Source organism: Cyclopterus lumpus, chromosome 1 (assembly GCF_009769545.1).
Source record: "Cyclopterus lumpus isolate fCycLum1 chromosome 1, fCycLum1.pri, whole genome shotgun sequence".
Lineage (NCBI taxonomy): Eukaryota > Metazoa > Chordata > Actinopteri > Perciformes > Cyclopteridae > Cyclopterus > Cyclopterus lumpus.
The window spans coordinates 7208773-7236234 of record NC_046966.1 but is presented as its reverse complement, the minus strand read 5'-3'; the positions used below and the strand labels follow the sequence as shown (position 1 = coordinate 7236234).

Genomic DNA, 27462 nt, shown 5'->3' with positions numbered 1-27462 from the left:
TTATAAGAGATTGTATATATTGTGATGTTTTTTTACACAACAGTTCCCGCATATTTAAGTATTTTGTTGCGTTGCAAAAGATGTTCAGAAACGTTATTTTTTTTTTTTTAAAAACCATTTTATTTACATGGAACATTGCATTGAAATAATTACACAATCTACCAGAGAGTTGAAAAAAACAAAGAAATCTTTACATTTTAAAAACAAGCTGCCATGATTTGGGCTCCTCCAGCAAGAGTTGCCCATTTACTTCAACAGGTTCATCAAGCCTTTTCAATCAGCACTCAAAGGCTTCACTTCGTTTTTTTAATAAATTAATATTTAAAAATGTGAGAGTTATCATCTTTGAGTTCAGTCTACTGTGTTCAGTTTGACCTTGTAATCATTCAGCTCAGTTCATAAAGGTAATTTACTTAAAAGGATCAAATCTACCATTTACAACCAACATCCTTCATTCAATAAAAATCTATATATGACTCTTAAAGGGCTGCTATGCTTCTAAATCTCTAAAGTACAAAAGTAAAGTGGAGTTTCCTTTCATTACAGTGAACAGTCTTTTGAAACAATGTACACAAATGCTTACAAAATCAGACGGACATGTTTAAGAAAGCACAATTAAAAAGTCCAGCTTCATAAAAAAACCCGACCTGGAGAACGGGGAAGCAGACTTACATGAGCGTAAACACCCGCCTGCTTCTCAGCTGCTGCACATGGGCTTCGATTAGAGAACGGACCGATTAGTGGGCGATGTTGCTGGAATTAAGTGTGGAAGGGGTCAAAGGTTAAAGCACCGGATGCAGATTCATACCGCTTTCAATTCAGTTACTAACCAAAAACCAGCCCATATGCCACTGGGCCCTCCCTGGATTTAACGTCCAGTCGGAAATCTACTGACTATCCCAGAAAAGTCCCATTTAAACCCGTGAGGTCACAGCGAGGCTCGGCGAATGACTAAAAAACGCCGACTGACAAAACGCACAGTAACCAGACAGCAGCCCGACTTCAACTCACAGCACAGACATGACAGTTTACAACACGCACCTCCGTACCACAGCGCTTCACAGTTTCAATACAGTTAATACCCAGAATGAACCCAACCTCATGTCACACGAAAATAAAAAGGGAACCCCGACCTTCGCAGCCGTAGCAGTTAAACCCCGGAGTTGGTCTTCGAATGTAAAGTGTGTGAAGCCTACCGCACAAGTGTAGAAGGTCTCGTTTGATAATCTCCAACTGAGATCTATAATGTGAGCATGCGACTCTAAGGGGGACTGCACACATGGCTCCAGAGCAGTGGCCATAAAAAGGCCGTCAGCAGGATTTAGTCGACACATTTCTAAAAGCTCATTGGTGCCCGACTCCAGTCAGTCAAAGGGGAACGCTTCCATGTCATACCGACCTTCGGTAACGACTGTACAGTCCAAACGGCTCGGACCGAGACCTTGTGGGGAAATGAGGATCCTCCTCGTCGCTGGGACGACAGTTCTGTGCCCTCAGTTTGCAAATACGTTGACAATAAACATTTACAATTGGAACAAATTTACAAGACTGAACGGGATCAAGTGCAATCTCAGAATCTTTCCTCGCTTTTCAGTAGCATGACATCTCCAGTGCATTCTCATTTTAAAATAAGGTGATAAGGAGCTTCAATTAAACAGGGTTACAGGTGAGGAACACAAAGTAAAAACAACCAAATCTATCAGTCAGTTTACCGTTGATTGATAGCGGCCATTTGGCACTGTCGGTGTGTGCGTGTGTGGCCACAGTCAATGTTCATATGGATTCAAGTGTGAGTTTAAAGGATTGAAATGTAATATTGTAGTCAGTGTAGAGTTTGTGTTTGCACCGATGCCGTGTGGGGTGCAGAGTTTCAGTGCGGTGTCACGTTTGCGTTGGTCGACTTGCGTTTGTGGCAGAGCTAAAAACTAAAGTTATTCACCAGCACCAAAGACTTTCTTGCCCCCCTGAGTACAGACTCACGGGCAGCGTTGTAGATGCTGGACGTGCTGGACTCAGACTTACCTCGACTGCAACCATGATCCAATCTTTGGCTTTCTGTGTCTGAAATCAAACCCATCTATTCTGTTGGTTGTGATAGCTAAACCTGAGGGTCTTGATTTGGGGCAAGAAATGTCATTTACCTTTTTTTGCTTTCATAAACATAATGCACGCTTGGACGAACAGCCAGCGATTGGACTGCAGCACCACCAAGCACCCGTATTGTATGCGCTTGTTTTTAAACAAAAAAAAAAACAGTACAGTTGTAAATCCCTGCCTCTCAAGTGAATCTATAACAGTGGTTCCTCAACCTTTCTACCCCTTAAAGCAAAGCCCCGTCTGCAGTTTGTGACCAGATCTCAGATTGCTACATTTGAATTATCAAATATATTTCAGTAGTTTAAAAGAATTCAGCAGTTAAAGAAGATGCTGCTCAGGAACCACTGATCTTCAACACTAGTTTATGAGTCTAGCTCCAGGGCTGGGCAGAATATAAATATAAAGTATTGTCCATCTTTTTGATCCCATCATGGATTTTACTTATTCTCCCAGGCTCTCTAAAATACATGGAAATGAGTTTAAAACAACCCTTTACCATTCAGTACGATGTGATCTAGTTAATCTTCTTAAAAAAAAAGAAGAAAAGATAGAATTTCTTTTAGTTATTGCAATTAATTTGTTTCCCTACGCGATTGCCCAGCCCTTAAAGCCCTGCAGTTGTTCTCCTAAAGTAAGTGTATTTGCTCAGAGTCCAGTGAGCGTGTCACCTTATCTGTGGTGTGTGCATCTTCCTGTGGTTGTGCAGACAGACAGCACTCGTGTCACTTCCCTGTATGAGTGTTGCACAGTACTGCAGATGTTCCACACTCGCGTCCCTCAGTGGTGCGTCTCCAGCTCCACCACGGTCCACTCTCCTTGCGGGGAGCTCCCGGTGGCCTCTGGGGAGAAACTGCTGACGGCGGTGACGGTGGCAGAAGGAGGCGTGAGCGGCGGCAGCAGGCTGGGCCACAGGCTGCTCTCCAGGGGGCTCAGTGTGCCACCGGCTCCCCCCGGCAGCAGCAGAAGGGACGAGCAGCCGTCCCGGTTTAGCAGCAGGGTTTGCTTGATCAGCTGCTGGACTATGTCCACTTTCTTCCCCCAGTCCAGGTCCAGGGGCGGAGGTGGCTCTGGAGACTCGGGAGGGCCAGGGGAGGAGCTGTCTCCATCCTGGGAGGGGTTGCTGGATGTCTGGGGGGAGTCGGGGAGAGGAGGCGGGGGGCTCTCGGTGGATGGCGACGTGTCTCGATGTTTGTCTTTATCCGACGACACCCCTTCACAGTCGCCTGTCTCTTCATTGGACGTCTCTTTTCTGGGCTCCTTCTTCCCTTTGGTGGGGTTGAGCTCCTTTATTCCCTCTTCTGCCTCCTCTTCGTCACTCGTCTCCAGAGCTTCGTAGATGGTGCAGAGGCCAGAGGAAGGGGACAGCAGCACCGTCTGCCCTTTATTAGACTGTTGCAGCTCTTGTTGCCACTGCATGATCTGCTGCCGTTCCTTCAGTTCCTGTTGTTGCTGCTGCAGCTGCAGCTCAAGGTCTCTCCTCTGCTTGCGCTCCTCCTCTTTCCTCAATCTTTCCTCTTCCTTGGTCGTAGCATCCACCTGCTCTCGCATCTTCCTTTCCAGATTCTCCTCATTCCTCTTTATCTCCTCCTCAGCTTCCTCCTTTTTCCTCCTCTGCTCTTCCTCCTCCCTCCTCTTCCTCTCCTGCTCGGCCTCCTCCAGCGGCCTGCTCTGTTGATCCCTGCGTTGCTGCATCTCCAGCAGCTGCCTCTGGTGTTGCTCCAGCCGGCGGAGCTGGGGGCTCAGCGCCTGCTGGCCAAGGCTCCTGGGTGGGAGGTCAGCACAGGTCAGCCTGGGCGGGGTGGCGGCGGCGACGAGGGGCTTGAGGATGTCGCAGTAGGTTCTGGGGTAAGCCGAGTGATCGCGGCGGTGGGGGTGCGGTAGCCCAGTGAGGCCTGTGTGAGAGGAAGCGGGGAAGGAAGATTACAGTAGCGTGATGTTATAAAAAAAAAAAATAGATCACAGGCAGCAGTGCAGTGAGTACAAGCAGCAGAGTGTAGAGGGGAAGGGGAGGAGGGGGGCATCAGATGGGACTAGCTGACGGAGTAGGGGAAGCATTGTGAAGCCCAGCCCAAAAGGTCTGTCACAACACCAAACTGACAGGCAGTGATTTGTGGGTTTTTGTTTTGTACTTGGAACAAGTGACAGTGGGACATTGTTTGAACGTTGTGCAGCAGTGACAGATACAGCCTGCTCAATATTCAGAGGGGTTCAAGCAGTGTTTGTGTAAAAATGGTAAACACACCAGAGAATAGTGACCTTCGGTTTGGTGACAGGGGATGGAGGCTGGGGGCAAGGGTGGAGAAATTTGTGCAGAGAGCTTATTGTGATTGTTCCCTTTTACATTTATTTAAAAAACATATATATTTTTTTTTTTAAAACACCCAGAAAAGAGATTTGTGCAAACAGCAGCCAACTTCCTGTATATGCAATTACTATCAACTATGGTGAGACAAACGACCACAGAAAAAGCGCATTTGCAAGCCTAAACCGTCGCCACCCCTGAATGGAGGTTATAGTTAGTCAACCAGTGATTCATGCAAAAGCTCTCCATGCATTTATAGACATCCAGCATCACAAGAAAAAAAATAAAAATATAAGCGAATAGCTTGGCTTTAGAAGAAATCCCATTAATCAACCCAAGTACATCAAGTCCTAGAGCCAAGCTATTTGGCTGACCCTGAACAGACCAATCCAAAGTAATGAAAGTCAAGGTGTGTGCAACAGTGACATGCATAAGCATAAGTTAACATTAATACAGTGCAGCAAGAATGCTAAAAAAAAAAAAAACAGCAACACACCCAGAGTGGAATTAAAGTAGAAGGAGCAAGGTTGACTTCTTAATCTCGACGAGATGTCAAACTTTTTGCTGCTCGAGAGGCCGAACTTCATCCATGAGAAGGTCTGGTGGCGTTGATGGTCGACTCGCGGCACATCCTTTCCAGTTAATACGTTTTTCCAGACTGGTGAAGTCCTTGAGGAAGGCCATGAGTTCCACTGAACACAATACATGTACGAGTGTCTGTGTGAGTGTATGCCAGGACTGGCTGGAGGTTACATGATTGGCTGAGTTTATGGGATGTATAGAGCCACTGGTAAACAAGTGGAAGTGTGTAAGACCTTGAAATGAATGCCGGTGGTGTTGAGATCCACATACCATAATTATGCCACTCCCAGAAGCCCACTTCAATGAAACTGTACGGTGAGAGTACATCATGGTAGAAATCTAATCTTTATTTAAAGTTTTAAAAGGTTCATTACTCCAAAAGATAAACATAAGAAAATAAAAAAGCTGGGGGGGGTACAGGTTAAAGTGCAAGAAGAGATGAGAAGTGATCAGGGATAAGGAAGATTGCCTGTATCGTAAGGTAGGGGAGTGAAATCAAAAAGGAATATACAATCAAAACATATCTTCAGTTATCAGTTGAGTAATTAAAAAAAAAAAAAAAAGCATGAGGATAAATACACATGAAAAACATGTTAAACAGTTAATTCCGCCTTTTTGTTAAGCTTAATTTTCTTGTTTTCCCTGTTTAGTTTTAGGTAAGAGCTGTAAACAGACAAAGTCAAATCCATGCCAGTTCAGGACATCCACATGATTCTGTGTCTAGTCAAACAAACACCAAAACCCAGGCACGCTCACACATTTGGAGTAAATAGTAGTAGCTATTGCACATACAGGAATTTAAGCCATATACACTCATCGTGGAAATGTTATATCGGAGGGAAGTGCCACTGCCGTCCACTTTATTTCTTCCCTTTCTTTGCTCTCTGCATTTTATTTTTTTAATACTTGATTACATCCACCCCCAGAGATTTCAGGACAAACACTGGCGACAAGAGCGACAACAGTGAGATATTATGGGGAGGCTGGTGCGGGGCCGGACGGAGTTAAGGGGCATTGCTCGGGCTGTTAGGGAGATGATTAACTATACATTACCTGCAAAAGAGTTCTCAGTCTTTTCACAGATAGCTGAATAGTAGGGAGGCTGGATGTCATCGGGGTTCTCCTCTGGTTGCTGCAAAGTGCTCCGAGGTGACGAAGGGTCCAGGGCTTCCTCGGGCCCCAGCGCTTCCTCCCCGACACGCTCAGCAGACTCCGCCTCCTGCTTCCCACATTCGATGTACTGCTGCTCCACGAGGCACGGCTGGGTGTGAGGCTGCGGGATCAGACGGGGCTCCTTGGCCTCCTCAGGGAGCTCTTCCAGGGAGAAGACGCCCGGGCTCTTGATGCAGCTCTCCCCTGTGGACTGAGCATTGGAGTTTGAGGCTGTGGTCATGGTGTCAAAGCCGTAAGACGCCAACGATGTCGCCGAAGGAGGGGTGGCGTCTTCGCCTGCGCCGCCCTCCGCCTCCTCTCCCTCTTCCACAATGGACAGGCAGCGCTGGGCTGGAGGCTGGCAGTCAAAGAGTATGTGGCTGACCACCGGACCCGCCGAGGAGTCGTCCAACAGAGCCTCTCCCTCTGTGTCGCTGGCCTCGTCCTCTGTTACCGAGGTCGAGGACGGGTTGGAGGTGTTGGCAGTTGCAGGGCCTCCCAGGACTTCGTCAGCGGGCAGTGTGGAGAGAGGCGACGCTCGCACATCTTGAGGCAACATCTTCCCGTCTCGATTGTAGTCACAGAGTTCCTCAGGTGTGCTGGTCTCGCTGCTCAGGGTGCTTGACAGAGACATTCCTGGGGCAGAGAGAAGAGCTGGGGCCATAGTCTGCATCAGGGCGGAGCAAGACTTATCTATGTACATCTGGGCCTCTACATTTTGGGCCTCCTCTTTGACAGGGGAGCAATGGGGAACGTCTCGGTTTTCAGGAATGAGTTCTAGCCAAGCTTGGGCTCGGGACTGAGTTGGGGTCGTCGAGTCTGCTTGCCAGGGGTCCCCCAACGGGCTTTCTGCAGACCCTTGTGCCACCTGTGCGGACTGGGAGGCGTGCTCAAGACCCTGCTGTGGCTGAAGAGGGTCTGCCGAGGGATTAGCAATAGGGTTTGCTTGGTCCCACTGAGCAGCCAGAGCGGAGGGCAGAAGAGGTGGGGGCGGGGGCTCTACCACTCTGTTTAAGTTGTCCAGCCTTTCATCCTCAGCAAAGTCATCCTCATCTGCATTCCCATAGCTTTCCAGCCCACTCTCTGTCACCCCCTCACTAGCCATCTCCACATCATCATCATCATCTTCCTCCTCCTCCTCTTCGTCCTCCTCGTCTTCATCCTCATCTATGTCGTTGTCATGCCTGGGTCTCTGAGGTTGGTCTGCCCGCTCTGAGCCCACATCCATGTCACACACCCGATCGTCGTCATCGTCGAAGTCGTCGTCGAAGTCATTCACTGGTATGTCAGGAACCTTCTCAAAGTCAGGTGACCCTGCTGAGGCTCCCTCCATGTCGATGGCTCCTTTGAGACTGCCGTCTCCTAGGTCATCCATGCTCTCCGTGCCCTCCAGGACGCCGGGGGCACTCAGTTCAGATGCACCCTGCTGGCTGACGCTTACCTCCTCGGAGTCCAGCTCGGAGAACAAAGCGCCCCCCGCCCTCCAAGCGGACCCTCCTACTGGTCCGGCGGACCCGGGACGAGACTCCTCTGTGGGCTGTGTGGTTCCACTCATTTCAGATACAGAAACCAGCTGGCTTCCTTCCCTCTCTTCATCCTCCTCCTCATTTAGATTGGGGAGAGCAACCATCAGAGGGATGGCATTCGCTGCTGCTGGGAGGGTCTTAGATGGGGAGGGGGTTTGGTTTGTTAACAGGTAAACAGCCTCCTCGAATAGATCTGGAGAACAGGCCACTGGTGGTAATGCAGGCTCAGCTGGGGCCTGCTCCTGTGTCGTTAGTGAGGGAGCATTGCTGATTTGCTGCTCCTGGGGTGGAAATGTCTGTGGTACGGACACCCTGACAGGGCTTTGAGGAAGAGAGGAAGCAGCTGAATGTCTTTGAGCAGTCTCCTGAAGTGCCACCTCTGGCATGGTATCCTGGTCCAAGACCTGTGGACTGTCATCCTCTGGTGCGGAGGCAGCGAGGGATGATCCTTCTGGGAAAGACTCAGTCGCCGCCGCTTGTGTTGCTGCTAGCATCGTTGCTGCTGCTGCTGCACCTGCAGCTCTCTGTGGTTCTACAGCAGATGTGGTTGTAATTGTCTTCTTTGCAGCAGTGAAAGGTGGGACAGCCAGACTGGGTTTGGGTCCACGTTTTGCGTGAGAGGTCTTGCCGTTTGCAGGTTTGTTGACTGGAGAGGCAGGTGGGGTTCGACCAAGGGGCTGCTTGTTGTGGGCTTTGGACCAAACAGTCACGACAGGTTTCTTTGAGGGAGTAGATCTTGCAGGTGGCAAAGTTTTGGACTGTGGCATTTTGGAGTCTGCTGCCTTCTCGGTCATGGACCATTTGGAGGCGGAGTTGAGCTTCACGGTGGCTGTGGGTTTAGATGGTTCAGGTTTTTTGGTAGCAGCAGATGTTGTAGCTGCGGTAGGTTTCTTTGCCACTGCAGAAGGTGGTCGCTTGACATCTGATGCAAACAGAAAAACGTCAGTTCACCCAATCAGTCACATTTGTATTTCATTGCCGACAGATAAAACACTTTTGATACTTTATTGTGAACATTTTAGAAATAACTGTTTTTTGTTATCCAAATGTAAATGAAAGTGGTTTCAGAAGACCGCCTCCTGGTCAGGACAAGGTGTAATGCCGTACCTTTCTTTGCAGCAACAGGATTAGGAGGCAGTACCGCTGCGGTCCTGCCTGTAGAGGGTGCTGTGGTGACTCTAGAGGCAGCCGTTTGGGCTGTTGCAGTGGTGGAGGGCTTGACTGTGGATGTGGTGGGCCTGGATGTGGTGAATGCAGGTCGAGATGTCAAGGGACCTGTAGCAGGCCTGGATAAAGACAAACAGTCACTTGTCCAGTTGGCACACAAATGCTTTGGGGAAATAACTGAACAAAAACAGTATTTTTTTATAGCTCATTCACTTCGTTGGCAAAGATCCAAACATGAAAACTGATGCTCTGCCTCGACAAGCATGAATAAATTACCTCTGCTAAGCAATTTCAACAATGGTAACCCATTAAACACAGAAGGATCCATATATTGCCACCTTCTATTGCCTCCTTCATTCTCCAATCATTTCCAAGAGGCGAGGACACGGTGTAATGAGAAGGAGGATGACAGGGGAAAAAAAATAAATATTGAAAGGGAATGGAAAACTTGAATTGGCGAAGAATGAACTGAGGCAACAAACAGTGGGGAATGAGTTGTGGGAGCTGAGGGTACAGAGTTTAAAGTGAGCAGAATGCAAGTAAAAAGAAATTAAGGTGGGCAAAGAAGAGGAAGGAAATACACGACAGTGGAAGAATATGGTTATAAAAAAGGAAAGGGAGAGAACTGCTAAGAACACAGGGAAGATAACGGTCTTAAAAATCAATCTCGTCTTAAGCTCCTGGTCTACTACTCAGTCTGAAGGAGTTCTTGTGTTTGTTCTAATTCACTCAATCACTACAACTGCAGCTACAAGCCAGAAGTCCTTCACCCACCTCCATCAGGCTCCTCTCCTAGACAAGCAAAAAGGATTCAAAGTGTGCTCTACCCTTAGCCCTGACACACTGTAGACCACAGCCTTCAAACATTACATTATGTTGGGTCACTTTACAAATATGAACACACCTAAAAAAATAATAATAATTTGATTAAGAGTTCTACAGGAGTCTAAAACTGAGACCTGAACCCCATCCCTGACTGAATCGGATGGTTCCGAAAAACGTTAAGACCCGAATCCAACGCTGAATTTTTAATCTTAAAATAAAATACTGACCCGGGCGATAATTCAATATGATAATTTAGTCTTTCAATAGAATTATATGATGAAATCATATATCGCAATACATAAATGAGTCGTCTAAATTGCTAGTTCTGCTTATGGGAATACCCTAGTGTAGTTAAAGCAAACTATTGTCTTAGTCTGATTCCTCTGTAAACAGTCCATAAGTAACTGGAAATGGATCGATGTTTCACTATAATTTCACTTAAAACGGTTCTGCTCATTTTTGCACTAGAGTTCTTTTTTTAAAATGGAGAACACACTTTTTTGTAAAGCATAATTAAAACTGGATTATATCAAAAATAGGCATTCCATCACCATTATTACATAGGAACTATTAATTTACTGAATTACAAAATATCGTACTTATCCAGGTATGAAATTACCAATATTGGGATGGAAGATTTTGGCCATATATTTTGCATTGGCTATACGCCGTCTCTTTCCTTCTCCCCAATGGAAGTTGCAGACTCAAATTCTGGTTGTTAGTTAAACTCAAACTCATGGGAAAATTCTTAGAAAACCACAATGGAAAATATCCAACCATGAACCTCCTCCAAGCTATTACGCAACTTGATACTTTGTTGTGGCTCATCAGTTTCGGGTCTGGAAGCAGAACTGTGGGGAAAAACCCAATCTCATGCCAGCAGTAGTGGTCGAGTTGGTTAGTAACCGTTTTAACATTAAAATCTAGAATATCCCGATGAAGTGTTTGGATCTCTGGACACATATCTTTCTTATTTGCTTTACTAAAAGAGAATATAGTGCGATTCCTCCAGCAGTCTTTTACTTGCTCCACCATTTGTCCATATGGGAAACTTGGAAACATGCAAATGACCCTGTGGACCAAACTAAATGGGGTGTAAAGGGCAATGGAGGACAACCTTTTTAATGAATAGCCAATTTCTTTGCAGTATTAAGCAACAAAGCACATAATGTAGTTGCAAAGATCTTATGTACAGAGGCCAGACTTGGTGATATTATTCAGTTCTGTTTTTCCAGAGCTTCACTGAGTTCTAACATCCTGCTCTGAGCAGAGGCGTGGTACATTTAAAAACGTTTTTTTGTATTGGTCCAAGTATTTCTTTTAACAAATCAGTCAGTCTTAAATTGCAATGAATTGGGCTTGTTAAAATATCCAAAACAATACATTTGTCTTCTCAAGCTTCAAGAATGACAGTCTGTGCTGAATTGGCCAATCTACAAACAAAGACAGGCTGTTGAATGAGCCACAGGCAGTTCAAGCCATCATTTCTACACTTTGAACCCTGGTGTGCAAACAATACAAAACCTCAGCACTGTACATAATTAGTATGACATCTGGTTTCTATTAAAAACTGAAATCACTTTCAAAACAACCCACAGCTCCATAATCAAATGTCACTGCCATGAAGAACTGCGTGAACCCACGACCAATTACAACGATCGCGTCTTCTTATGGTCTGCCGACATGGCAGTTCATGTAAACAACCTGACAGACTTTGATAGCTTCTAGTGGAGTTGCATGCCCGCACATAGATGCTGCTACCACATGACAATAACCATTACAATGACTGGAGCAGACAGCCACTGCACAGGCATGGACTCGTAGGGATTCTGTAACAAGCTGCCATCAGATAGAGATTTGGGTTGTAATGTGAAATGGACCGGGATCAGACACTGATGAAATCGACCCAGAGTGAATGTTGGGTAATGAGGAAGAGCAGAAGCAGAAGAAGAAAAGAAAAAAAAAAAACCAAGCAGATACAATCTGACGGGAGTAAAAAAGGGCAGAGGCCTGAACTTACTTGAGCAGGAAGACAGAAATGGCGCATTAATTGAGGGCGTTTTCATATCTACAAAATATGACTCGATTATGTCCGGATTGATTTCTGATGCAATTGAGCAAATTACTTTCTCTCTGGAAGAGTGAGACTGATGGATGGAATGACGATAAAGAGTTAAGGGATGGGAATAAAGAGGGTGACGGGAGGTCAGAGATGCAACATAACCCCCAACCCTCCATCGTTTTATGATGAGTTATAACTCATGAAAGGGTTTGATCCAGAGGGACGGCACAGAGAGGAGAGACGACCCACTGAAGCCTGTGTAGTCCCTGTGTGGGTGGTGGTTCTGTTGTTGGTGTATTAGTATGGATTACATTTCCTGCCAGCAGAGGGTTGAAATCAATATAAATAACAGTCCAGAGGGAAAATGAGAGTCACTACTCTGCCATCTACAAGAGGTCAACGGCCAAACACAAGGTCCTCTTAAGGACAAAGGTCAGCAAAGGGACAAGGCGCTGATGCACTTTATGGACCGTCTTTGTTTCACAGACAATATTCTCTAGGACAGATGCAACAAAACTTTTGGCTGAAAATCTAAGTGCAAACATGAGCCAGGGTTTTTATTGAAGCCACACCTACGCCATTCATCATGTCATCACAGCTGGGAGGCTCGACGCTTGGCATACCCGCTCCTGTAGATTTAATGATTCGGCTTTAATCAAACCAAACAGAAAGGAGAGGGCATGGCCAGGAAGAAACTTTATCCCAGCAGCAGTAAGCTCATCCTTCAAATTAAATGCAGTCAAAGTACACATTTTTCTTTCGCTTCAAGGGCCCCTTTCCAAGACAACAAATGGAAATGGAGCACCCCAACAATGCCTTGTTTGGCTTGTAGGCTGTCCAAAACCAGCTGCTTTACTCCTTCCGAGAGGAGCACACATTCCTAGGGTTTGTGTGGGCCTACAGTCTCCTTGACAATACAGAGTGCAGGCTCGGTGGAAAGTCGACATGAAGTGTTGCAGCCAAGCAATAGCGTGGCAGACAGTGTCGGCTCTTATGGAGGCCCAGGGCACCCGCTGTCACTGCGGGGCTGGAATTACAAAGAAGAGGCTACAACAGTAGGAGTAAGAAGCTAAACAGCCACTGTGTTGGAGAATTAAGGAAACGGTTGCAGAGGGATGATGCGCCTCTGTAATCAGACACTCAACACTTGAAATGTCTCATCTGATTAATTCAGAGGAAGAGGACTCCTCCATGTACACACAAATCAGCTCAAAGCGGGCATGGCTTCCATGGAAGTAAAATGAATCGCAGTTTGTAAAGGCCCGCTGTGGAGGACCTGCTAGAGCCCTGAAGCTCCGTCCCCTACGCTGCACGGAGCACCGTTTGCTTTTTAAAAATGTAAGATTGAACACAAAAGTGTTGCATGTCGAACAGTTTGCTTTAGCCTGAGGATCGCTCTCAGTAAGATAGGAAATTGGGACTTCTATATCTAGAAAAGAGACAAGAGGTGATGTTTAGAAATGAGTGCCATTACACACACACACACACACACACACACACACACACACACACACACACACACACACACACACACACACACACACACACACACACACACACACACACACACACACACACACACACACACACACACACACACACACACACACACACACACACACACACACACACACACACACACACACACACACACACACACACACACACACACACACACACACACACACACACACACACACACACACACACACACACACACACACACACACACACACACACACACACACACACACACACACACACACACACACACACACACACACACACACACACACACACACACACACACACACACACACACACACACACACACACACACACACACACACACACACACACACACACACACACACACACACACACACACACACACACACACACAACCAGAAGAATCCAATGACTCTGCTGTTTCAGAAATCTGAATAACTCAGAACATTGTTCCTTTATTTAATAAAAGATCATCAAGAGGGGAGACAAGTGAAGAGATAATCTGATCAGGCCACTCAGTACAGAACACTACATCCTGTAGAAAAACGGTGGAGTGGTGGATTATAGATCCGATGCTCTATAATAGAAAGCTTTATTTAAACAAATGCGATTGCATTAATCAAGTTCAAAACTTTGAGTCACATTTGAAGAAACCACCAGCTGCTAATTATGTTTGGCAACATATTATAAAAGCCTGTATTTCATCTGGATACCTGACATTTCTGTCGAGTAAAAAAACAAAAGAAGCCTCTAAAACAAACATTTCCGATTTGAAATGGAAGTAAGCGACTGGGCCAACTATGAAATTCTGCAACAGCCAAACTAATTATTTGGGAGCTGTTTACTCCTACTAGATCCCCCTCTAACCAAACCACCAGCTCAGTATGAGAGGGATTATGATCAGAGTCAATAGCTCTCTGCCCTAGGGAGGTGGGGCTGGTTTCTGCCTGGGGGTCTGTTTGGGACAAAGCGGTAGTTCTTCAGTATCATTGCCTCCGTTAAGGCCTCTCTGTCTCAGGTTATTTCTGCTAACATGACTCACTCTCTTCAAGCGAAATCCGACTCAATAACGGCCCAAAGACCACAATGGACATCCTTCTCCACTGCTCCCTTTCAGGCCATCAAGATAAGCAAAGTCACCCTTCGTCCAGTTGGTAAAGGGAATTACAAAGTTCAGATCTGGCAGGGGGGGTGGGGGTGGGGGTGTTCCCCAACCACATAAAAATGTATGTGTTCCAACGCACTATGAACACTGCACCAGGGGCTGTTTATATCACTTCATCAGCCCGACTGCCTTTGCTAGCGATAGACTTGCATACCTGGTGGTCTTTGAAGCACCGGCAACACCAGCTTTTGTTGTGGTCGAAGTGACAGCTTTTGGGGCAGTAGCTACAAAAATTAGAAGAGAAGGAACAACATGAAAATGAGACTAAATTGAAATCAAACAAGCAAAATAAGTGATGTTTAACCATGCGTTGTCAAAGACAAGAGAAAAGTCTTACAGCACCAATATACAAATATTATTCATCTCAAGTCAGACTTACCTGTGGTTTTGGGTCGAGCTACATTAACAGTCTCAGCTACTGGTCTCTTCTTAGGAATGCCATTCACTGTTGTTGGTTTGCTACCATTTGTTGCTGTGACGGCAGCAACAGAGGTAGTCCTGGCCGGTCCAACAGGCTTCTTGTCAGGCACTCTAGATTGGTTCTTAACCGTGGAGGAAACGGTTGCGCCACCCACTGGTCTTTTGGATACGGCCCCCGCAGCTGAGGCTTTTGCTGTGGTTGCCGTTTTCTTGACTGCAGCAGTTTGGTTCAAGGATTTCACACCATTCGCCGTGCGGTGCGAGATGGTACCTGGCCGTGATCCGGAGGCCCCTGCAGATTTGGCTGCAGGCTGCGTTTTAGTTGCAAAAGCTTTCGGTTTGACTTTGGGCTCTGATGCCACTGGCTTGCCATTGGCCTTCAGAGCAGCACTGGGTGCTGCGTCATTTGCAGCTTCCTCAGGTTGTGATGGGGCTTGCTCCGTGATGTTGTCCTGCAACGAGGAGGGCTCTGCTACAGCTGCGGTGGGCTCCGCTACAGCTGCAGCTTCGGAGGGCTCATTGGTTTCCATGGTATCCCCATCCGGTTTCATTCCCCCCTCCTATAAAAAGGTGTGGACACCGACGTTGCTGCTTGCTTACAAGGTCCAGGGGCTCACACTCTGCTTGGTTGGCCAGTTCCTCTTCTCACTTTGATAGCCTGTAGAAGAAGAACATATATTCATTGAAACATGATTGCACTACTCAAAGCATTTACATGTCACTGTCAGCCAAAGGAAATGCCATTTATGGCAAGGGGCCTTCAAGGAATTTGGGGGAGTTTGAAAAACAGGAAGTGAGCAGTGAGCGATGCCAACAAATCTGTTTTAAAAACCACGGTGACTAGTCCGCCCATCTCATAGAACTACCATGGTAACAATGCCTCATGTGTGCGGTACCAAAATAAAACTTACCAATCACTATTAAAATACAATACAAATGATCCGTGGATTTTTCCAATACAAAACTGATACTTTTCTCCAAAATTACATCAAGCATCTTGAAATTGAAAAATAGACAACGCTGTGGTTGGGTGTGCTGAAAGCCAAGAGAGGCTTCACAATCTCCTGACACGACAGAGGAGAAAAACTAGAGCCAAAAGGTGCACTTGTCAGCAATTGTCTTCCTCTGTTGAGCAAATCCAGATGGTTGTTGTCGCATCATCCTGCGAGCCCTTAACAGATATTTGTGTTCTGTGAGATTCCCTAATTGACAGCACTAGTGGAACACTTGAAATTAATGTAGAGTAGAAGAAGCTGTGTCGCGTTTGGAGGAAACGAAGGGGCATGAGATGTTAATGAGCTCAGGACCTATGTAACGTTTCAGCTCGGACAAGTTATCTCTGGCGCTGGGTGGACCGAGCTCTTCCCACTCACTCGCTACCCATTCTGCCGATAGCAGCTTCTCCCCACCCCCTCCCGTTTACACCCCTCTTTCCCCCCTCCCCGTTAGCCACTTGTTCCTCCCCACTGCTTATATATCTGCTTCCAGTAAATTTTTACACATATGGTCTCGCCAGTAGAAGCTCTGTATGACCCAGGAAACAAACTGTGAAAGCGGTGGATTGAATAAAAATGGAGAGGAAAAGAAAGAGAGCAAAGGCATACTAGAATTTGACCAAGTCGTGGAACAAAACAAAAGCTTGTATTAAAAAAAATAATAATTACCTGAGAATAGCTTCTTTCTACTACGCTAGAAAGACATGTTTAATGATGCAAACGAACAAACCACAGCAGCAATTTAGAAAGAGAGCAGACTCCTCCCTCAGTGCAAACTAATAATGTCACGGCCATAGACAATTTATGATACGGCCATTAAGCCAGACAAGTGAAAAAAAACATCTTGGAAAAAGGACACGTTCCGATGAGCAACGTTTTCCACAGACATGAGATACTAAGTGCATTTATACAGCCTTAGCACTTAGATTTGCCTTTAGGACGGATAACACATCCGTATTCATCTCCAACAGACCTTTTAGATTTTAGTCTTTTAAATAAACAGCAGCACTTAAATGTTGTCCAAAGGTCGGGAAACATTTGCTTCCTCGCCAGTTACACATTAACATCAGAGGTAACACAATACTGTGGCCCCTGTCTCACATATCCAAAAATGTGGAGGCTTTTGCACTCCTTCCCACGAGGTAAAAAGGTCCCTGTGAAGGATCAATGTACTCTGGGTGAGCAAAGCAACCACAATGCTTCGTCAATCAAAAGAAAAATGCGTAAATGGACCTTTTGTTGTCAATTTGGAAATAACTTGTTTGGCCGGTTTAGTGCTGATAACCACTGAACACACCTGCCCACACACACACACGTGTAACCCGCTTATCTCTTGTATTAGATAATTAAATCCTACCTTTTGATTCAGTCATAGAAAAGTGACCTGGACTTCGTGCTCACCTTTAAACAAGTTTCCCTCCTGCTGTCGCCTTTGTTCTACTCTGGTCTCTGTGGTTACAAATCCCACAATGAAAGGACGCCGAGTGGTGGAGTGTAACCTCAAAGTTTGGCTTGTCTCTTTTGGAAATGATCATGCCTTACATGTCAATTAGGTAATATGCAGAGCCTTTTGGACAGTGTTGCTCAAATCAAATCCATTGTCATCTCTTCATTTAAATGAATGGGAAGGATTGGAAGCCATTATCAAATTGGGACCCTGGAGAAGAGGTTAGCGAGGTGGCTTCACCGGTACGGCCACATTTTAATCTTGATAGGTCGGCATGTTTGCTTAACATCGGGTCAAACTTGCTCCTTGATGTGGCGACTCTACTAAAAAGTCACCCAGTTCATTCAACAGAAGAAGCTGCTCCAAAACGGAAAGCGCAGTGAGACGGGGGAATTTGACTGGCACGATGACGTGCATGGCACAGCTTTGCCAGTCCAGCTACTAATGCCAGAGGCTTAGCAGATCGCAGAATGAAATCACATTCCTCATCCCTTCTGTGCAAGTAAAGGCCTCATCTCTAACCAGCTGACACTGACGCAGCGCAGGAGGGGATGTGAATGGATCATTAAAATCCCATCCATCCACAGAGAGGGATAGGGGCCGTTTTACTGAATTGCTGCCCTGCAGCGCCCTGGTTTCATATCCATCAGACCACACTTGACGCCAATGCTCGAGACAATTTTGGGACTATTCAAGCTGTTCGAAACAGAGCTGAAGACATGTTGAGTCAGATATCCTAATTGTATCACTGCACAGCAACACCAGCAAACGAGAGGTCTGCCTGGTCAAGATGAACAGCCTCATGCAGTCTGATGCAATGCAAGAAAACCTCTTTTGTCTCCCATTCTTCAGTCCACATTTGCATAACAAATCCTAGTTCACTTGAGATTTAAAACCATTATGAGGACGCAGCATGCCTTCCCACTAGCCAGCTCTATTGGCTAATATCACAATTAGCTCAATACGCCTGATGACAAACACAATGCGTTTCAAGTATTGTGACAAAGACAAAAGGCCTAAAAGCTGACAGCAATATGCATTTCGCCCAAGCGGGAGAAGATGGTCTATAAATGCAGCCTTCCCTTTGTCAGTTTGTTAGAGGGAGTCTGTCTCGACACAGAAAGGGCCCGCTGGGATTTACATTCCATTTTTTCCCCATAAAGAAATACAGCTTGTGTGCGTTACATTTGTCGTACCCCATCTCTCAGTCTCACGCTCTGCCCGTTTAGACACTAGAAGTGGTGGCAGACAAAAAGGGTCATTTTTAATACCGTGTCTAATACAAGCAGAGGGGGATTTAGTCGTGAGAGCATGGCAGGGGTTTGGAATGCATTGTGCATACTACTGGAGGAGGTGGTGCATGAGAGGGGCTGTTGATACTGATGCTGGGACTTAATGTCATCTGTAGATTTACCCCAGAATGCAGTCACAATGCTGTGATTGATTAAAAAACAGCAAAGAGACATTCAAACATTAGGACAGATTGATTGTGTGTCTAAACACAAGGTCAAATGCACCTGAAGGTGCCTTTTTGTATTAGAGCTGAATCAAATTAGTTGATCTCAAACCAATTTGATAATCGATGAATACTTTGAAGCAAAAATAGGAAATAGTCTGTTCTTCTTTGTCTTAAGTATATAGTGCAGACTCGTTTGGGACTTCCCACAGTCTGACATTTATCAATCCAAATCATTAATAGGGTCATGAAGAAAATATAGTCAGGTGAGTTGATCATTAAAATAATCTTTAGACAAAGCCCTATTTTGGATATTAAACTATCCATTTTGGTTTCCTGATGTTGAGTTTCTACATTAAGCATCTGCTCCAAGATGATTAATGGCAGAAAGGGAATGCCCAAAGCAGCATCGGACCCATCCACATACCAGCTCTGCTGACTTCTTGGAGATTCCTCAGGGCTACACAGTGTGGCAGCTGTGTGTGTGTCGGCAGTGAAAGGGTCATAGGAAGTCCGGACACACACCAGATGGAGCAGAGTGTGTTAGGAGTGCGAGTGAGCATGGTTCTAAATGTGAAACTTTTAAAATTTGTAAAAAGCCCCCCCCCCCACTTCTGCATTCTTTAAATTCCACAGGCACATTTGATTCCTCTTAGAACCGCACCTTTGGACATTTAAATAAATATTCATGATGAACTTGACCATGGTTTCAAGTCTGGGAGTGTTCAGCAGACTGTCGCGTGGTGAGTATGACTGTTTACATATGAAGTTCATCTGTCCATTTGCTCATTAACTTTCCTCTGGTGTGTGTGTGTGTTTGAGGAAGTGTACACAGGAAGAAACAGGCAGCATTCAGGTCAGTGTAGACACAAATGTATGTGAATGAAAGGGCCAAAGAGGAAGCGTGTGGTTAATGCAGTGGAAAAACAAGGTTTGGGGAAGGGAAGGGGGCTGTGTTGACTTTGGGCTCAAGCTTGGCAAACTCAAATCCCTGTCTAACCCAAACTAAATAAAAAATTAAAATGTACAGAGACAGTCTTCAATGACCAATCTAATATTATAATTGGGACTGTAAATTGACTTGACGCAGCAGGCTTTTACAGACACAGCCTCCCATTCCTCTTATCTGACCATACAAGGCATTAGTGTTGTTTCTGCCGCGTCACCAAGTGAGTGTTTAGTTCACACACACTTAGAGAAATGTAACACGCACGCACAGCGGTTGTAAATATGCAGCTCGACAGAGCATACTGCTGAATAGCTGTCGCCATCTCTCCACACCAGTCTGCAGCTCTCTCCGTCACACAAACACGGTGCAAAAAAAACCCTTGGGAGGGCATTTCACATACACACGGCTACATTTTTTATATTTATCATTTTCAAATGTTTCTACCTTATTTGTCTCTTGAATATTAAAGTGACTATGCTTTGCCCTAGATCACAACTTGTGACTTCTAAACTAAAAGCAGGTTAAGTGAAGGAATGCATCACCCAAAGCAGAAAGCACTAAACAAGAACACACTCTGTGCTCCATGGCCAAAATAAAGAGATGATAGTGTAGTTTTATGTAGCTTAGATAACTAAAAAGAAACATTGTCCCATTTAACTTAGCTCGAGGTGAAGTTCAGATATTATATTTAGTGGGCATCTACACCAAAGTTAGACCTACGGTCATCTTATGTACTGAATTTCCTCTAAAGGGATTACAATCTGCTCTCCTTGTGACAAACAGCATTCCCTGGTCCTATCATTTTATGTTGTTTACCCAGTTCGAGAAATGTAAATAAGAGAAAATGATGCATTATGGAAAAGCTGATTCCAAGGGGCATCAATATCAAACTTGGGCCCATGGTAATGTCAGCACAAAGATAACATGATTTTGTTCAATTAGATTCAAATCAGTGATTTTGGCCACACCACCAGACTGCACTCTTTACACAACCCTGTCCTGCCACTATATTGGTATATTTTTATACATTAAAACATTTGTTCCTTTCACTATTCATACTTGGAGTTTTTTTTCTAATTGCAACAAAACAATAATAAAAGGATTTATTGAATTTGAACATCCGTTAGAAAATGCTGCAGAGCTTTAGTAACAGGAAGTGACAAGTTGAGATTTGGACCTGGTTTGGCTAAATAGTGGATTTAGCCTTCATTGGGCAAATTGTGAAGTTTATCTTCATACTCAAAGCTCACAGTTTGAGGAAAAACCTGTCTTCTCTCTCGTAACTTGATCCAACATAATCCTAAAATGATGCCGACAGCTTGCACCAGGTTAGAACTGCACCTGTTCTACTACAGAGACGACACATGACCGAGGTGAGTAAACTGTCAACATTACAACACCTATTATTACACTCTAGATGCATTCCTCAGCAGGCTGCCCGACAGGCGAGAGAACACACACACACACACACACACACACAGAGGGAAACGTTAACAACCCCATTACTTGAGGGCCGCTGTGGGATGATGAAGTAAGGAGACGCTGTTATTCATTCTCAGTCTGTCAGCACTGTCACATTAAAACAAACCCGCAGAAACACATGCTGTCTGCACGATCCATTTACACACTAGCTTCAATGCTCCTGGTGGAGATGAGAATGAGAACAATGGGAACTCACTCGGAGTATCTGTCAAGATTATGTTCAAACGTGCACAATCCTACCACTTTCAGAAGAATTCATATTGCGTTTGTGTGGAGGGTAGGTCTGTCTACTTAGGCTCCTCTACCCCCTTTGCAGAGAACCATTAAGAAGATGAATGGCACTCCATGCACCTCGTTATTTGTTGACAAAGAAACAAATGAGCCCCCAATGATTTTACCGACAGGCTTCTCTTCCATCTGTCAAAATAACAAGACCGTGTGCAAGAGTTGACAAGCATTTCATCCCAAGACTGCATTCACACCAACAGATACGTGTACTGAATAAGACGACTTCCGTCATGAATCCCTGCTGAATCCATTACATTTTGGCACATTTAGCATTTGTAGTCAACGATCCACATATGTGATACATTACCATGCTCATTAAGATTCATAAGGTGATTTAATTAGATTAGTGGAGGAAATTAGCATTCCATAGAAGTGCACAGTATTATAATCTTCCTTTCAAGGCACAGATACGAACAAATAAATAAATCAGAAGAAAAAGCAAAACAGGACTGACAAGCATAGACAACAAAATCAAAGCCCTCAGTAGAAAAAAAACACTTTCATCAGTGGGTGGGGGGGGGGGGGGGGGGGGTTGGGCTTGACGTTAAGTATGTGGCTTATTCTAATCAATTCCACACGGGACACTAACATGTGCTAAGTGACTGTAAGCTACTCAATAAGGCCATTAGGAGCAGGTGGTTAAGTGTGACTACAAGCTAAATGGACTATGCCAGTGGGCCTTTAAGGGAGTGGCAGTCAAAACGGGAAGGACTAGAGGCCACTGGCCGCTGAGTGCTCTGAAAGGCTGCAGGGAAACAATCTGTTACAAACCTGGCACGCTTTCAGAAAGCACCGGGCCAGTCTCTGCTGCCACCAAGGCAAGCTGACAGAGGAGCGGGCAAAGTCAATAATGTGTCATCAGCTGGGGAGGGAAGAGAGTATGTAATCAGATCTGGTCCAAAAAAACAACAACAACAACAACCCACCATGATCATTGCAAGTGTTTGCGTGCATAACAGAGAACAACATTAGGGTACCATGGAAGGGGGGTGGACCAGCCCTATTGTCTGCCCCGTGCACCATGTAACCCCCTCAGGCATGGTGCCGATGAGAGTTGGGGGGTGGGTGTTTAGTGGATTAACTGGTGCAACGGGACGGGGGAGCAGCTGGTGCGGGTAACTTCACCCAAAAGAACCATAGACTAGGCGGCAGGGTGAATGGAAGAGAGGGATGATGACATACAAGTGCATCACAAACTTGTGCACATTCAACTTTTATCCATTAGGACCGCTGGTCTACATCTGCAGGCCCACGTCACTCTCCTCTGGCATTCAAATAAATAAGTGCATTATTTATTTGAATGCCAATCTTTGAAGTCAGTTACAAAGGTCAAGTGTAACTTCATGTAAACGGGGTGCGTGATAGAAATTAGTAGAAGTTAAGAGATTCTGTTATTGATGATTGCCTATAGAAATGTCAGCGCCGACGTCAGTTTTGTGCCGCTAGAGCCAGATAAGCGGCTACTCTCTTGTGCACCAGCCAAGAGGCTACAGACAGGCAGGCAGATAGTCAATATAATGCTGGAGAGCACCAGATCAGTTACTGGGCCTCTGACTGTGTAGGGTCAGCTGGACAGTGATTCCACAACTTGTCAGCCTGCCTCTCTAAAAGAAAGCCACACCCCTGCACTGTGCGAAGCGCACGCAATACTGAATACACACAGGAGTGACTCTTTCATATCAAGAGGAGGGTGATAACAGGACATGGCCAGCAGGCTCAACACAAGCAAACACACCCTTACAGCACGGCAGACCTAGACCTGTACAATATACTTGTAGATGACACAGCTGGATCGCTTTGGGAAGGCATTAAAGGCCACCAAAGTGAGCTACCAAACAGACTACGAAAGTGCTGAATTACTCTTAAGATAATTACAGTGCACAGAGGCCAGCTTCAGTCCCAGACAGACTGAGTGCCCAAAAGTGCAACGCCAGCATCCATCACTTCATCCTAATGGGAAGGAGAGCGCCAGCCTCCAAACCACAGTGGAGAGAGTCAAAGCACCACACCGTCTCGCAGCTGAAAAGCCAAGATCAACTCAGGAGATGCATAGGAAACCCTAAGGATGAATGATGAAATGTAGTTTAACCTGAAATATACCCCCAGTAAAGCTGGGTTTGGATTGAATTTCCATGGTGTGACATGAGTCAAACATGGCCGTACAAAGCAGCTGACTTCCAAGCAGATGCAAATTGCTCTGCCCTCTACAAGAGTTATGCTTTCCATTCAGCTGCCCGGATTTTTGAGTGAAATGAAAATGCTCCTGTGGCACAGAGGATAGCTTTTAGAAATGCACTTAACCGAACAAGGGCTAAGACAATTAATCAGTAACAATATTCAATTGAGGTGTTTTGTCATTTTTGTGTTTGTTTTTAAGTACAAACATTTATTGGTTGCGGCTTCTCCGGCAAAGTTTTCCTTTTTTTGGTCAAACATAAGAAATGTAAATGGATCAACTCTCAATTCTTTGTTATAGATTAAGATAAATAATGAAAATCATTAGCATTGGATAGATCCACTTGCAGTGGATGATTTCAGGTTCTTAAATGTGAACCAACATTAAGGACTGCTAGTCTGTCACAGGTTAATCTGTACTTTCGGCTCAGAGACCTCCATCTGCAGCTGTAGTCCCACACAAGCCACGGCCAACTCATGACTGATCAGTTTCAGGTTAAGCTTGATTCTGCGTTTGACGGGCATTTTATGGACCAAACAATTAGTTAATAGATCAAATCAGCAGATGAATTGATAATGAAAGGATGTTAGATTTAAGATCGCCTCCATAGTGACTCTAAAAAGACCTAAACACCGATGCTTGATGATGAGGCAGAGACATTCTGTCGGAGAATAGATTTGAACCCTTGACCTCAGCATCCACAACCATTATAACCTCTCACGGCTGTTGCACATGAACCCACACTAAGCTGAATAAACAGCACAAATCATCAGCCCTTGGATGTATTAATCCAACAGCAAATCCCAACATTTAACAGGCCGAAGGGGACACTACAGATGGTAGTAGCTAGTCTAGTTTTTGTTCACAGGCCTTTCAGCTCAGATCAAAATCAACTTTTTGGCAAGCAAGCTAATGTTGCTGAAGTCTGAAAGCTTCCCAAGCTTGAGATGAGCTCTCAAGGAGTCGAGAAGAAAGCATCCGGGGTGTTGAAGGTATTTCAGTGATGATACAGAACAGGTATTTCATCCGCCTTGATTTGCTTCCCATCGTCTGTCATTTTAAACCGTCACACTATCACAATGTCCCCAAATGCCAGAAAGAAAGAACAAAAAACTGCAGCCACACTATTACACACCAGACATAACCACACAAGTAGGCAAATTGAAGTTTACAAGATGGAAAGAGACAACATACAATGAACTTGAAGCAACCCAGCGAACTAAAAGATAAAAAAAAGGAATGAATGTTTGTGATTTAGTAAATACAATCTAAATCATGATTAAACATTCTTCTTTGCATAATGCTTGCCGTTTCCTCTTTTTAAAAACCCCACATAATCTGATCCCTTGAGACGTCTCACAAGGTTACAGGATGCAGTGAAATGAGAACTATTTTGAGCTCCTCTTCTGGTTTGCTCTGGCCTTTAGGAAGAGGAAGAGGGGAGACTGAGGTGTTGACAGCGAAAGAAGCTGTGCATAGAAACATGGGCTGTGTCCCAATTCAGAGGCTGGACGTGTGTTGGTCTGTCCCAGAACTCATTCCTGCTCCTCTGGGAGTAAGTAACAAAGTGTGGCATCAAAATGAACGGTTCATTTCAGTAACTTCAGTTTAGGGTGCCAGAAACACCAGCTACCAATGGATGTTCATTTGCTCTATATCTCCGATTGGTGTTGACAGTACTTCCTCTCCCAAATCCAAATGTTTCCCAACTTTATTTAATAACAGGGCTCACCTCTACGCACCATTAGACTAGTGAAAAGCCGAGGGCATCAAACGACACATCACTCCTTCAAATTCAGGCCAACACAGAATCAGTGACCCTGCAACGAGCCATTGTAGCTTAGAGAAAGTCAGAGAAGATGAGTGTGTCATTCACACTTGGTTTCACACTCGGGTGACAAACGCCTCAGCAACAACCAAACACACACCCTGGAAGCATTAGCACAGGGGGTTTCAGGAAGCTGCACACTCCCCAGTGAGTGCCTGCTGCATGTTAAATAACTTTCTAAAGTCAAAGAGTCACTGCTCCCACACCCAAACCCTGCCGACCACACCCAGAAAACCCCAAAAGACGCAGATTATGTAATGTAGACTCTCAGCCAAAACCTGGATGATAAACGTAATCCCTCTATCACCGAGATCTGCAGACGATGCCGTCTGATGGTCTGCCTCTGAGCTCTCTGTACTCCTCCCCATTTTCAGATCAAGAATGAGATCGCTCAATGTGCAGGGATGCAAATATAAAAACAGAGATGATGGTTATCTTGGCTAGAGACCAATGAGAAGGCACTGAAGGATTTGGGTGCGCAGGCATGAAACCCAGAGTGTAAACTACTGCAAAATTACTTCCACATCAGCTGGTGTATTGAGGAAGTGTTTTGCCGTTTATTTTAAACTAATCTCAAATGATAAACAAAGACTTCAGGACCACAAATAAACTAAGAGCCCAGCTGAGATTTGTTGTGCATTAACAGGAGTTCCTGTCACATACTTCTTGTAGATGTTATTCCCCAGACCACAAACGTCCAACATTAACAGTTCCTCGTGTTGTTTGGGCTCCTGTCAAGGACCCTTAGGTGGTCCCAGGACCCCACTTTGAGACAATTGACCATTTATATGTGTCCATTTCAAGCCTCAGGTGGAGCTTTTAATAGTGCCGTTTGTATCCGAGAACAAGCACGCCGAATCCTCCCAGGTTTAGCAAAAGGCCCGGTTTAGCCTCACAGAACAATAGCGGTACGCGGTGCAGCGGCGCGCGCAGAGGAGCACATAAAGCCGCTCACTAAATCGAACCCACAAACCCAAGACCCGGTCCGCCGAGCCTCGTGCCGCTGACCGGCCACAATAAATGGCGTTTTTGAAAGTCAAACGCACGTTGAAAGCACGGACTGTCACCGCCCAACCGACCCGAGCCATGCTAGCCGTCATCCCTCATCACAGCCTGCCACACACTGGCCACTCCACGTTGCAACGAGGGCGTCCGTCTACAAAACAAACGCTAACGTAAGGTACATTCACCGCCCCCCCCCCCCCCCCCCAAAAAAATGAGTTTATCTGAGCAAAACAGTATTTTTTTAGGGAACGTAACAACAGCACAAAGAAACGAGAATGCGGTGCCGTTAACTTAAATATCTTCGCTCGCTCAAGAAAAACGTAATAAATTCTCCGAACCTTCCAATTGCCGGCTCCGTTCCTGAAGACTCCCGGAGAACGGTGCTCCCTTTCGGTCCAGCACCGAGGCGAAACGCGCTCAACGTGTCGGGAGAGCCGTGAATTTCAACCGGAGCAACAATAACCCCGCGCGGTCAGCGGCGAGCGTCCCTCTGCGTGTCCTTCCCTCCACGTCTGAGCGGCGGCGGGCTGCTCCCCTTCATGAAGGATGGACTCGGGCGGGGGGAGTGACCGAGGAGTCCGGCAGCAGATTGAAGACGACGGAACGCGGTGGTCATGAAAGAGGATGCAGATTAAATCCCGCGAGCGGTCCAATCAACAGCGCGAGACCGGTGGTTATGCAAAGCAGGAGTGACGTCACATTCAAAGCAAGCTCTGCGCTATGGGGCGCGAGGAAGATTACTCAAGTGTTCAATCATTGAGGTCAGAAAACGCTTTTTACAAATATATAAATACATTAAAAAAATACATGTACAGCTTTGTTATCATTGTACCTCTCACCCCAAAAAGATAAAGAAGAGGAGAAGCAACGAGAGTAGCGTGCATGGTTACAATCTGGTATCTTTAAATAGAAAGAGTCCCTAAATAATTTAGCTCCTCAGAAGGAGCAAAATATCCTCACGCTCAAGTGTCCAAACAGGAAGCCAGCGAAAAGAGGTTAAAGGAGGATTCGAGCCATTTAGTTGTGTGA

General features: G+C 45.5%; 1 protein-coding gene across 1 annotated transcript; it reads right to left on the bottom strand.

Annotated features, from left to right (window-relative positions):
• Positions 1-169: 169 nt before the first annotated feature.
• Positions 170-27036, bottom strand: si:ch211-214c7.4 (histone-lysine N-methyltransferase SETD1A). Its single transcript, XM_034539052.1, has 6 exons — positions 26772-27036; positions 14767-15465; positions 14542-14611; positions 8767-8945; positions 6035-8581; positions 170-3989 (listed from the first exon to the last, which is right to left on the bottom strand). Exons 2-6 carry the CDS (start codon positions 15356-15358, stop codon positions 2875-2877), a joined length of 4503 nt encoding a protein of 1500 aa, XP_034394943.1. The 5' UTR covers positions 15359-15465; positions 26772-27036; the 3' UTR covers positions 170-2874.
• Between the last annotated feature and the right edge of the window lie 426 nt (positions 27037-27462).